The sequence below is a fragment of the Pseudorca crassidens genome, chromosome X, assembly GCF_039906515.1.
Source record: "Pseudorca crassidens isolate mPseCra1 chromosome X, mPseCra1.hap1, whole genome shotgun sequence".
Taxonomy (NCBI): Eukaryota; Metazoa; Chordata; class Mammalia; order Artiodactyla; family Delphinidae; genus Pseudorca; species Pseudorca crassidens.
The window spans coordinates 91,269,794-91,283,000 of NC_090317.1; the positions used below are offsets into that span (position 1 = coordinate 91,269,794).

At 45.4% G+C, this 13,207-nt stretch overlaps 2 protein-coding genes across 3 annotated transcripts in view; one reads left to right on the plus strand and one right to left on the minus strand.

The window, feature by feature from the left end:
• Positions 1–682: 682 nt before the first annotated feature.
• Positions 683–3,175, minus strand: LOC137216680 (sperm acrosome-associated protein 5-like). Its single transcript, XM_067722733.1, has 4 exons — positions 3,031–3,175; positions 2,213–2,371; positions 887–965; positions 683–782 (listed from the first exon to the last, which is right to left on the minus strand). The coding sequence occupies exons 1-4, from the start codon at positions 3,173–3,175 to the stop codon at positions 683–685; spliced, it is 483 nt and encodes a 160-aa protein (XP_067578834.1).
• A 4,960-nt stretch (positions 3,176–8,135) lies between these two features.
• Positions 8,136–13,207, plus strand: part of LOC137217404 (zinc finger protein 182) — a 28,638-nt gene continuing 23,566 nt past the window's right edge. For both annotated transcript variants that reach the window (XM_067724191.1, XM_067724193.1), the window contains exons 1-2: positions 8,136–8,756; positions 9,648–9,704. In XM_067724191.1, coding sequence (XP_067580292.1) covers positions 9,690–9,704 — 15 coding nt within the window. In that variant the 5' untranslated portion in view covers positions 8,136–8,756; positions 9,648–9,689. The remainder of the gene's footprint in view (positions 8,757–9,647; positions 9,705–13,207) is intronic.

Genomic DNA, 13,207 nt, shown 5'->3' on the forward strand with positions numbered 1-13,207 from the left:
AGAAGGAGTTGGGGGCTGAGAGTTAGAATGGTAATAATGTGGGAGGATGTGGGAGAATGTGAATACTTTAAAATCCTAATTCCCACTGAGCTTTCTCTGTAAGCTGAAACCAATTCCATTTCCCCCTGAAGAGACTGTATCTACCTTAATTAAAGACCCTGTTGTTACTTCAACTGAGAGTGATACTTTTTAAGGGAAGCCAATTTTCATACCTCCCCACCCCACCCTTCTATTTCCAGACCTAGAATTGTCTTGTGTACTAAACACTTTATGTGCTTTACAAACATTAATTCATTTAATTCTCTCAACAACCCATGAGATAGTTACTACCACTATCATCCTCATTTTACAGATGAGGAAACTGAGGCACAAAGAAATTAAGTGCCTTACCCAAGGCAACTTGGGGACAGTAAGTGGTAGAGATTGTTTCTGAACCCAGGAGAACCTATGCTCTTAATCACTACATTATCCTCCACCCCCACCCTGAGTGAGCTTGTGTCCCCTGATTACAGCTTTGAATATATGGAGGGAGTGATTGAATAGGGGTACCTTCAGGCATTGGAAAAATGAAGAGAGTCAGACATCAGGGGTCTCTTGAATTGTTTATAGATATCATCCTTTATTAAATCCACAAAAGAAAGGACAGAAAGGAAAATGAAATCTCTATCTCTGGGAAGCTGAGTCATGAATTAATTTCTGTTGTGTAAGGTTTTGCATACATATGACACCCCTTGAGCCATTCAGATAAATCATGGCCAGAATAGTGCTGGCTCCAAGAATCCCTGGGAAATGAAGGGAGAGAGGGAGGATGAAGTGGACAGGCTGATGGGGTGGTAGTGCCACTATCTCGGCTGCCCAGAGTCCAAGACATCCCCATGAGACTTACCAGGTATTCATACCGTTTTGTGAGGACACTATCTGCTTGGCACACATGATGTCATCCAGAATATGGCGGTTGAACAGTTCTAGGAGGAAGAGAGGGATATAGTAATCTGGTGTATTGGGGACAGGGTGACTGTGTATGAAGGGACAAGGGGTTCTGGGTTTCTTGGGGCCTGAATAACTTCAACCACTATATTGCCTGATTTTAGATGACCTTGATTCACTTATTAGCTGGCTATGAATTACATCAACTGCCATGTTGACTGGTTCTGTACAACCTTAACTCATTGACTGATCCTGAGTGATCTTGACTGTCATGTTTGTTGGTTATGAATAACCTCAACCACCATATTGGCTGGTCCTGGACAACCTCAGACTCCATGTTGGCCAGTTCCAGATGACTTCAACTGTCATTTTGTGTGGTTATGAATGATCTCAACTGCAATGGCTGTTGGCTGGCTGGAAAGCCACTCCACTGCAAGGTTGGTCAGTCCTGGGGACTCTTCAAACACTATGTTGTCAGGTCCTGGATAACATCAACACCCATTTTTACTAGTTACAAGTGACCTCAGTCTCTATGTTGGCTAGTCCTGTTCAATTTCAGCTACCATGGTGCCTGGTCCTAGATGACATCAACTGCTATGGTGGCTAGACGAGGATGACCTTAACTGCCATTCTGACTAGTTAATGATCTCAACCACTATGTTGACTAGTCCTGGATAACCTCAGCCTTCAAGCTGGCAAGTCCTGGGTGATCTCTTCTGTCACTGTGGCAGGACTTGGACAACTTCAACCTCCACTTGGGCTGGTCCCAAATAACCACAGTCTCCATTTTGGCCTATCTTGGACAACCTCAAACACCATTTTGGCGAACCCTGAACAACTTCTACTGCTATTCAATTTTGTCCTCAACAATACCACACTCTTGTCTGAAAAATTCTCTCCTTTCTGCACAGAGGTACCTTGTTTCTGTTCCTACAGACAGATATCTGCTTCTTCCTTCAGGGCCTGGACAACCCCAACCCCAAATCAGGACAGTTTCCCCCTCCATTCCACTTGGAGCTAAGTGTATTGTTTCCTGAGTCCTAGAAAATGGCAGCCTCCATTCTAGGTGAGGTTTGGGAGCTCTGAGTCCTCCTTACCTAGACAACATCTCAGTGCAGTCTGGGTAAGGATACAGGCTGGTGTCTGTAACAGCTCAGGCAAGTCTGCTCCTTTCCCTATCATTTTTCTGCTTGTTACTCAAGGCTATGGCTTAGACAGTCTTGCCCTCTGCATGTTGGGGAGTGAGGCCAGGCAGGGCTTCAAGGTGTCCTCAATGCTGCCTCACCATGACACTCCATGTGACAGAGGTTCTGGGTAGGTGTAACACCACTGTCACACCACCAGGTGGAGTTCAGCTGGAAAATGCCATATGCACTGCTGCCTTCAGGATTGTGGTCCATGAAGGAGGTGTCAAAGCCACTTTCATAGTGTGCCATGCACAGCACTGGGGCAGGGAGGGGGGAGGTAGCAGATGGGCATGGGTCTTGGTAATAGGGGAGAGGGTAGGATGAGGGAATGGGGCAGGGATGGGTTTGTTTGTTTGTTTGTTTGCTTTTTTGTTTTTTGGGTTTTTTTGCAGTACGCGGGCCTCTCACTGTTGTGGCCTCTCCCGTTGCAGAGCACAGGCTCCGGATGCGCAGGCTCAGCGGCCATGGCTCACGGGCCCAGCCGCTCTGCGGCATGTGGGATCCTCCCGGACCGGGGCACGAACCCGCATCCCCTGCATCGGTAGGTGGACTCTCAACCACTGCGCCACCAGGGAAGCCCCCAGGGATGGTTTTCATCTTAGTTGTTGGGGGTGAATTCTTGGTTTGGGGTTGATGTTGGTGATTCTGGTGAGATACCAGTAATGGTGATGGTGATGGTATCCATGGTGATAACAGCAGTGATGACATGGATGGTAGTGATGGTGGTGTTAGTAGAGATGAGGGTAAATGGTTGTGAAGGCAATGATGATGAAACTAGAGTTAGTTAAAGTACTCATCATAGTCAGAGGGTGACTGAGAGGATCATTCCCTAGCCTGGGAGGTAACAAATGGCAATGGGGGAGGGCTTGGGTCTGAGTGTGGTGGGCGGCTCGTGGCATGGGGTGACAAGTCTCACAGCCTCCAATGGTGTAGCCCTTGAAGCCATTGAGGCCCGCCTCCTCCAGCTTCATTGCCAGGTCGCAGCGTTGGAAGATCTTGGCATCCACAGTGGCAGGCATCAGCATGGCCAGGGTCACCACCATCGTGTCCCAGGCCTGCATTATGACATGCACAAGCCCTCCTACCTGACCCATTGCTTCAGACTCACTCTTCAGTGCTCAGAACTAAGGGTATGCTGGAATTTTGGGCTCTGTGAAGATCTAAGTGACAGATTCTGGAACAGAGAAGCCAGAGGGTTGGGCATCTCACCATCTTCCCCTGTGTTAGCTCTGTTAAAGACAGAAACAAAGAAAAAGAAAGATACTAATGTATACACAGAGGTGGAAGGAGACAAGGACAGGGAGAAACCCAGAGATATCAGAAAGGGATGCAGGGAGAGAGGGGCTTGGGACACAAAAAGGACAGACAGGTCCCAGGTACTAGACCTCACACTCAGCCCACATTCCCCTACATTCCTTAACACTGTCCCACTCTACTCCCATTAATCATGCTCTACCACTTGGTTACCTCCATTTCCACTCATTCTGCCCCTCATCACCTCCATTTCCCCCACTCTGCTGAGTAGTCAGCTCTGGTCACTACACCATGCCTACTACCACCTCGGATTCCTCATGCTTTATAAAATATGACCACTGTGCTCTCCCCTTTGTTCCACATTACCTCTATTTACTCATTCTCAGCACCTCCTTCACCTCTCTTCACTTAATGTGCTCGTTCCACCCTCATTTACTGGAATCTGCCCCATGTTACACCCATTTAATCAGACTCTGCCCCACATTACATATTACATATACATGTTCACTCTACTGCTTTTTCACCCCCGTTCTCATTCTACGTTTTATTCCCTCGTCCACTTACACTGCCTCTTATCCACCTATATTCATTCACACTGGGCCTCGTGTTACTGCAATTCCCTAACCCTCTACTTACTCTTACCCAAGCTCTCTCACATCCTATTCCTTCTTCACCTCCATTCACTCCCACTCAGACTCTCATTTCCTACTTTCACCTTCACTGCCTGACACCGCATCAAATGACTCCCATCTGCTCTCACGTGGCCCATCCTTCACCTTTGTTCATTGACTCTGGGCCTCATTCCCTCCCTCATTCACTCTATTTCTGCCCCTTCTTCACTTCTATTCTCTCAAGCGCTTCTCCCATATTACCTGCATTTCCTGAAACTGTATTACTCCCAAACACTAGCCCAAGTTATCCACACATACTCACTCTACACTTGGTCACCTCCATTCTTTCTCAATCTTCACTGCCTCCCATTATCTCATTCATTTAAAGTCACTCCCGATGTAACCCCTGTTTCCACTCATCACTCTTGTTCTGCTCCCGATTCATTTTGAGTTGCTCCCACTCTGCCTCGCGGTACCCTCGTTCAGTCACACTCTGCCTCGGATTTACCACTTTTTGCTCACATTGGGCTCCATTTCCCCCACTTTACTCACCTTGGGCTATGTGACCTTCATCCCCTCTCCCCTTGCCTCACAATACCCAATTACTCACCTTCTTCTGCTCTTTACTTCCATCCCCTCTCACTGTGCCCAACATTACCTCCATTCACGCACATGCTTTTGCTCATTCACCTGGGCTGATTCCCACTGGGATCTCTGCACATTACTGGAACGCTGCCCCGCATACCTACCCCATCTAATCCCAGTCTGCCTCTTATTCACCTCTGGTCGCTCTCCTCCCTCGTAGTATCCCCACTCAAACAAACTCGACTCGATTCACTTATTCACATTCTACTTTGTATTCATTTCTGTTTCCTCTTATTCTGCCCCTTGTGTCCCCCATTCTTCCCTCTGTGCCTCACATGACTTCCATTAACTGCTACTTTCTCCCTAAATTCACCTCTCCTTACTCATATTGTGCTCCATAAACCATCATTCATTTACACTTCAATCCTTAGTACTCATATCAACTTGCACTCTCATGCTTTATCAACCCCATTCACATTCACCACCTTTCATTGCCCCATTCACTCACAGTCCACTCCATCTTTCACTTTTTGCCACTTAGACGGTGCCTCATTTCCCCATCACTTACTCAGTCTCATCCATAAGCTTAAATTGATTCAAAATTGAATGCGTAGGGCTTCCCTGGTGGTGCAGTGGTTGAGAGTCCGCCTGCCGATGCAGGGGACATGGGTTCGTGCCCCGGTCCGGGAAGATCCCACATGCCGCGGAGCGGCTGGGCCCGTGAGCCATGGCCGCTGAGCCTGCGCGTCCGGAGCCTGTGCTTCGCAACGGGAGAGGCCACAACAGTGAGAGGCCCGCGTACGGCAAAAAAAAAAAAAAAAAAAATTGAATGCGTAGTTATTTCCTCACTCTGTCCCACACTACCCACATTCACTCCACTCTACTGCTCATTCACCTCCCTGCCATCCCCCTTTGTCTCTCCTTGCCCCCATTCATTCCCAATTTGTCCTTCATTCACCATTATTCACCGCCCCCTGCCCTCACTGGTCCCACATGTCTCTGTTTAGTGACACATCTGCCAAGACAGAAAAGTCTGATGTATTGTTCAGGATTCAGTTTGGCTGCACATACCAGTACCACCCTAAATACCAATAGCTTCAAGAGGATGGAAGGGGATTCCTCTCTTGGAGGGCTAGAGTGGCAGCTCCAAGCTCACCAGAGAGCTGGCTGCTCGTATGCTGTAGCTCTGCCAAACTCACCTGCTACCTCATGGTCCAAAATGATTGCTCACCATTGGCAACACTTCCACAGTTTTGAGAAAATGTATCTTAAGAGCAGTTTTAATGACTCACCAGCGAGGTGGGGGTGGCCTTTGGGTTGGAGTGTCACATCGTGCAGATTCTGTGGTGGGACCAGCTACCTGTCAGCTTTCCACACCCCTTCACCTAGCTACCTGCTGCTTAGGCCACTGAATGAGTTTGTACCTGTAGGGACTGATGGTAGAGGATGCCCAGGACAGAGAGTGGGCATCCTAGCTCCACAGCAGAAAATCTGGTTTCACATAGCTTGTGGATATGCACTGTGAACCCTGGGACAGTTTCTGCAGGGCTGTATCACTGGCTCAGAATATTTTTGGAGCTGGAAATCACTGTACCCCAACACCCACCAACCCTATAGGATTTCCCCCTCCACACAGGGGTGTGTGTATATATATGTGTGTACAAGGTGGTGGAGAAGTTATGTTTACAGGATGGAAGAGGCCAGACTGACAGGGGCCCTAAAGGTCCAGCCCCTCCTATTTTCCACATCCTAATTCATTAAGAGAGTTGACAAGTTTTGTACCCAGGAGGTACAGATCCTTAAGAGAGCAAGAGACCTGAGTTACTTCCCTCCTTTCTCTCTTTGCTTTGTCTGCTAGGAAGCTCCATCTATATTCCTGCCCCCCCCCAAAAAAAATTCCTTGCCTGGTTTTAATGGTTCTGGAATGAACACCCTCAGATATTTTCTGGAAGTTCTGTGGGATACTGAATAAACAAAAGAAGAGTATTATTGGGTAGAAGTTAAGGATCTGATCTTGGGAACCTGTGTGACTTTGGGCAAGTTACTTAGTCTCTCTGGGACTCAGTTTCCTCACCTAACAAGACGGGTGGGACCACAGGATTGTTCACAGAAAGTGGGGACTATCTGAGGCAGGTCATGTCATGTGCTTCACACAGTGCCTGGCACACAGGAGATACTGAGCTAGGTCTGAGCCTCCATTATCACTTGCTGGGCCTGTTGGCAGGAGCCTCCTTATTGTTCTCCCTGTTTTCGCCCTTGCCCTCTGCAATCTGTCATCCACAAAGCAGCCTGCAGGTCATCTTTTTATTTTTTTCTTCTTATTAAAAAAAGTTTTATACATACACACGTCTAATTTTATTTTAATCATCATCATCAGTTACACAGCACTTGCTGTGTTCCAGGCATTGTTCTAAGCCATTTACAATTATCAGCTCATTTGTCACCACAGTCCTAACGAGGTAGGTGCTGTCATTATCCCCCATTTTATAGATGAGGAAATTCAGCACAGAGGAGTTGAGTCCTGCCCTAGATTACACAGCTGGTAGGTGGGAGTTTGCAACCAGGCTGTCTCCATCACGTTTGTTTGTTTGGTTGGTTCTGTTTTCTCTCCTGCAGTATTCCCAATATGTAGAACACTACCTGGCATATGGGAGGTGCTTAAGCAAATTTCTGCGGAGCTCATGTCCTAGTGGTACAAGACAGGCAATAAACAAGAGTCTAATCTACGTGTATTTTTAAAGTTAATATATAATGCTGGATTGCTTCAGACTGGTGTTTTAAAAATCTGATCCCCCTTAATGGCATCCCATTATGTCAGAATGAGACATGAGCTCTGTCCCTGGCAGAGGAGGCCCTACAGCATCTGGCACCCACTCACTTCTCCCTTGCCTACACCTTCTATATGCCCAACACACTGACACTGTTTCTGTTCCTCCAACGTGCCAAACCAGGTCCTACTTCAGGGCCTTTTTAACAGCCGCGCCCTCCACCACAAAGCTCTTTGCTTCAAATATTTGTGCGGCCGGCTCCTTTTGACCAGCGTAACTGTCACCCCCGACAAAAGGAGATCGTCCCTGCCCATCCTGAGACAACATTGTCAGTCACTACTTAACACATCCCCTTCATCCCGGTGTGTGTGTGTACTAGGTGGCCATTTATTTATTCTTCAGCTTCTTGTTTGTCTGCACACCGTCCTTCAAACGCTAGGCTGTAAACTCCCAGCCTTAGCCACTGGATGGAGCCAGTGACCTCTCCCTACCTCCTAGCCTTTGTGCATGCTGAGCAATTCCGCCACGCATCCCGACTTCCTATTCAATTACACCTGCAAACCCGATACTGCTCTCCAGGTTCAAGACATGAAATTCCTGCCTGCTAGCATTCTCCTTAATTGGGCCCTTTCCCTCCCTCCATAAGGAAACCGATCTTTGGAGTCTTAGGAATGACGGCCTCCGCAAATCAAAGTAAGCACCTGTTCTACACTGCCGCCCTCGAAGGGAAAAGACGCAGTGGGCGCGGCCATCGTTTCAGAGCAGTGACGTCACCGGAGCGGCCATCTCCCCTCTGCGCCTGCGCTGCAGCCCCGTCGCATTCGCGTCCGGCAGGCGGGAGGGGTCCCCATGTTGACTATTGGTGTACGCGGGCTCAAAGCCCCCACTGAGCGTGCGCACACCGGCCGCTACAGCCCTCTGGGCTGCGGAGCCGGAGTTGGTCCCAAAGCGGAAGTGCTTCTTGGGGCCAGTTTTCGTAACGGTCTCCTCTGCAGCGAGCACAAAATCTGTGTCGAGAGAGAGGTTGAGGGGGCGAGTAGTAGGGGTGATGGGCTGAGTGATGGGGAGTTCTGGGGGACGAATGAAGCGGGTGTTGGGGGGGTCACTGATGTGGGAGGTTGTGGGGTGGACCGAGAGGTCAGCGAATGAGGGTTTGTGGGCTCAATGGCAGACAAAGTTATGGGGCTAGTCGGGGTTGAATGGGGCATATTAAACGTTGACTTTTACACATTTTCCAGCACAGTGACCTGCGCTAAGGGTTCATACGCACCCCTCAAGCTCCTCCTTAGGCGCCCCCGCCTCTCCCTCTGTTCCTCTCCCCTTGCCCGAGCCCCGAGGTAGGGGCCTTGTGTGAATGCTCCAGCTGAAGTGAATCTGCACCCGAAGGCTTCCTTTTGGCTCCTGGGCAAGACGTCCCCAGTGAGGTGAGGAGAAGCAAGAAGAGGCACCAGAGAGAACTCACCTGATTAGGGGCCTCGCGCAGAGCCTGGGGCTTGGGAGGCGTGGGCAGGGTCTGGTGTTGTGGGGTCAGGCGGGGTGGGGGTGGGGATGGGGCTTAAAACGCCTGGGAATAATAGTGTTAAAGTTCAGTGGGGTTTTTTGGCATTTAACACGTAAGTAACACATTTGCATTATAGATTGATTAGAAAATAGAGAAGAAAATAAAAAAGAACTAATTTTAGCCCCCTCTGTTTAAATGTTCATTCTTTAGACACTTTTTAGTGTGTATAAGGGATATGCATTTTTAAACATTTAACGTATGGTTTTAAATTGGGTTCCTTAAGTTTGATAACCTGCCTTTGTTTTCATTTAGAAGTTACTGCGATTCAGCTTAAAGATTTATTCTGTAACATTTAAAAAACTTGTAATTTAGATATATGTACAGAAAATACACAGATAATAAGTGTACAGTACCATACAACATTATTTTCAGTAGCTACATAGAATTTAATCCCTTGTATTTCCTTATTAATCCCATATCATGGGTCATAGAGGATCGTTTAAGTTTGGCATTGTTAAAGTCAATGCTGAGATGAAGGTACTTAAAGAGAAATTATGATACATTATTTCATTAAGGAAAATACCTAGAAATACAATTTCTGAGTCAGTACACAAGTATGTATGGAAGAAAACCTTTTGTGTTAGATGTTCACATGAGGAAAATACTCAAGAATACACAAGTGGTTGTTAAAACCACATGGTCGCCCAAACTTCCACAGAGCAGCTTCATGTGAGGGGATTTCTAGGCCGATAATTCTGGGCACTGGAAGCCTGATGGGGTCTCTCATATGCTCTCCACTTCTCCACTCTTTTAGCTCAGGCTTCACACATCTGTCTTTTCCCAAGAAGAGCAGGAAATGGCCAAAGCCCAGGTAAGGATATTGTGTGTTCCTTCTTTTATTTTACCATGAATGTGATGAGTGATGTAGGAATCTCAGACATAAAAGAAAATTATTTATAAATAAGCATTAGAATCAGGGAAAATGAGACAGCAGCAAGGCCAGGTTAGAATGTAGACAAATGACTTAGGGCAACAGACAGTTACGCAGTACAATATTAGTTGAGTTGCAAATTTCTCTTTGAGCCTCTGGCAGCCAGAGGTAGTCTGGCTCACTTTACTCATCAAGGAGAGAACACATCAAGCCCTCAGGGAAGTAAAGGTTTCCTGCAATTGCCTTTCAAGGCATTTCTTTGCTGAATCTTCGTGTGAATGGTGGAATTGTCGTCAATCACAGCCTAATGATAAATGCAGTCTCTGGTTTCCTGCAGATATTCCTTACAGCATTCTTCAGTGAGCTGGAGACATAATATCTAGATGTAATTTGGGAATGAAATATCTTAGGGAATTTGTTTGTCTTCCAAATGATTTTGCTGAAGTAATTTTCTCAGTTGGACTTTTGATTCTCATTTGGCCAGGGACAAAGTCCTGTAGGCACCCACAGCCCACTATCTTTTTTCTTTCACTTAAATTTTTTTTATTTTTAAAATTAGTGTACTGTAAAATTGATTTTGTTGTTCAGGTCGATAAATGTTAACACCTGTGTAGATTGTTATAACTAATCTATGGGATAGAGAATAGTTTCATCCCGCCAAAGAGCTGCCTCATGCAACCCCTTTTAGTCATATCCTCCCCTCCCTGTAACCTCAGGCAACCACAGACCTGTTCTGTGTCACTAGAGTTTTATCTCTTCAGGAATGTCATATAAATGGTATCATACAGTATATAACTTCCCTTTTTTCAAATTAAACTTTCTTTTGCAACAATTGATTGACATGCAGTTGTAAAAATAATACAGAGAGATCTTTACCCAGTTTGCATCAATGGTAGCATCTTGCAAAATTATAGCACAATGTCACAACCAGGATATTCACATTGATATGGTTAAGACACAGTTCCATCACCACAAGGATCCCTTATGTTACCCTTTTATAGCCACATCAATCCCTTTCCCCCCCTCACCCTATGCCTAGACTTCTAGCAATTACTGATCTGTTCTCCATTTCTAGAATTTTGTCATTTCAAGAATGTGATATAAATCAAAGCACATAGTCTGTAACCTTTTGAGATTGGATTTATTTTCACTCAGTATGATTCCCTGGAGATTCAGCCAAGTTGTGTGTGTCCATAGTTCTTTGCTTTTTAGTGCTGAGTGGCATTCCATGATGTAGATGTACCACAGCTTATTTATCCATTTTCCTTTTGAAAGACATTTGAATTATTTTCAGTTTTTGGCAGTTGTGAGTAGAGCTACTTTAAACATTCATATACAGGTTTTTGTGTGAACATATGTTTTCATTTCTCTAGAGTAAATATTGGATTGCTGGGTCATGTGGTAAGTGTATGGCTTAACTTTTTAGGAATCTGCCAAATTGTTTTCTGGGATGGTTGAATTATCTTTCATTTCCACCAGTAATGTTTAAGAATTCCAATTGCTTCACATTTTTGCCAGCACTTGGTATTGTCAGTACCGTTGACACTTGAATAACGCTGGGGTTAGGGGCACTGACTCCCCCAGTAGTTGAAAATCCACCTACAGTCGGCCCTCTGTATGTGTGTTTCCAACTAACTTGCAGATCGTGTAGTACTGTAGTATGCATTTACTGAAAAAAATCCACATATAAGTGGACCCATGCAGCTCAAACCCATGTTGTTCAAGGGTCAACTGTGTTTTTAATTTTACTCATTCTAGTGTGTAGTGTTATCTCATAATGGCTTTAATTTGCATTGCCCTAATGGCCAATGATGTTGAGTATCTTTATAAATACTTATTTACTTTTTACATATCCTCTTTGGCAAAGTGTCCAATCAGGTCTTCTGCCCATTTTTAAATTGGATTGTTTGTTTTATCACTATTGAGGTTTTTAAAAATTAATTAATTTATTTATTTTTGGTTGGGTCTTCGTTGCTGTGGGCGGGCTTTCTCTAGTTGTGGCGAGTGGGGGCTACTCTTCGTTGCGGTGCGCGGGCCGCTCACTGTTGTGGTCTCTCCCGTTGCGGAGCGCAGGCTCTGGATGCGCAGGCTCAGCGGCCGTGGCTCACGGGCCCAGCCGCTCCGTGGCATGTGGGATCTTCCCGGACCGGGGCACGAACCCGTGTCCCCTGCATCAGCAGGTGGACTCTCAACCACTGCACCACCAGGGAAGCCCTATTTTTAATTTTTTCAAGAACCTCTATACTGTTTTCCCTAATGGCTGCACCAATTTACATTATCACTAACAGTGCACAAGGATTCCCTTTTCTCCACATCCTTGCTGACACTTGCTATTGCTTGTCTCTTTGATAATGGCCATTCTGACAGGTGTGAGATGATAGGTCATTGTAGTTTTGATTTGCATTTCTCTGATGATTAATGATGTTGAGCATTCTTTCATGTGTTTGCTGGCAATCTGTATATCTTCTTTGGAGAAATGTCTATTTAGGTCTTCTGCCCAATTTTGGATTCAGTTGTTTGTTTTTTTGATATTGAGCTGCATGAGCTGCTTGTAAATTTTGGAGATTAATCCTTTGTCAGTTGCTTCATTTGCAAATATTTTCTCCCATTCTGAGGGTTGTCTTTTGGTCTTGTTTATGGTTTCCTTTGCTGTGCAAAAGCTTTGAAGTTTCATTAGGTCCCATTTGTTTATTTTTGTTTTTATTTCCATTTCTCTAAGAGGTGGGTCAAAAAGGATCTTGCTGTGATTTATGTCATAAGAGTGTTCTGCCTTTGTTTTCTTCTAAGACTTTGATAGTTTCTGGCCTTACATTTAGGTCTTTAATCCATTTTGAGCTTATTTTTGTGTACACTGTTAGGGAGTGTTCTAACCTCATATTTTTACAGGTACCTGTCCAGTTTTCCCAGCACCACTTATTGAAGAGGCTGTCTTTTCTCCACTGTATATTCTTGCCTCCTTTATCAAAGATAAGGTGACCATATGTGCGTGGGTTTATCTCTGGGCTTTCTATCCTGTTCCGTTGATCTATATTTCTGTTTTTGTGCGAGGACCATACTGTCTTGATTACTGTAGCTTTCTAGTATAGTCTGAAGTCAGGGAGCCTGATTCCTCCAGCTCCATTTATCGTTCTCAAGATTGCTTTGGCTATTCGGGGTCTTTTGTGTTTCCATACAAATTGTGAAATTTTTGGTTCTAGTTCTGTGAAAAATGCCAGTGGTAGTTTGATAGGGATTGCATTGAATCTCTAGATTGCTTTGGGTAGTAGAGTCATTTTCACAATGTTGATTCTTCCAATCCAAGAACATGGTGTATCTCTCCATCTATTTGTATCATCTTTAATTTCTTTCATCAGTGTCTTATAATTTTCTGCATACAGGTCTTTTGTCTCCTTAGGTAGGTTTATTCCTAGATATTTTATTCTTTTTCTTGCAATGGTAAATGG

What these genes read in the sequence shown, in the direction of transcription:
- LOC137216680 (XM_067722733.1), bottom strand. Translation starts at nt 3,175, where the DNA reads ATGCAGGCCTGGGACACGATGGTGGTGACCCTGGCCATGCTGATGCCT. An exon ending in GGGCTACACCATTGGAGGCT is followed by an intron (nt 2,372 to 3,030) that starts GTGAGACTTGTC and finishes TCCCTGCCCCAG; the next exon opens with TGCTGTGCATGGCACACTAT. An exon ending in CAAAACGGTATGAATACCTG is followed by an intron (nt 783 to 886) that starts GTAAGTCTCATG and finishes TTCATTTCCCAG; the next exon opens with GGATTCTTGGAGCCAGCACT.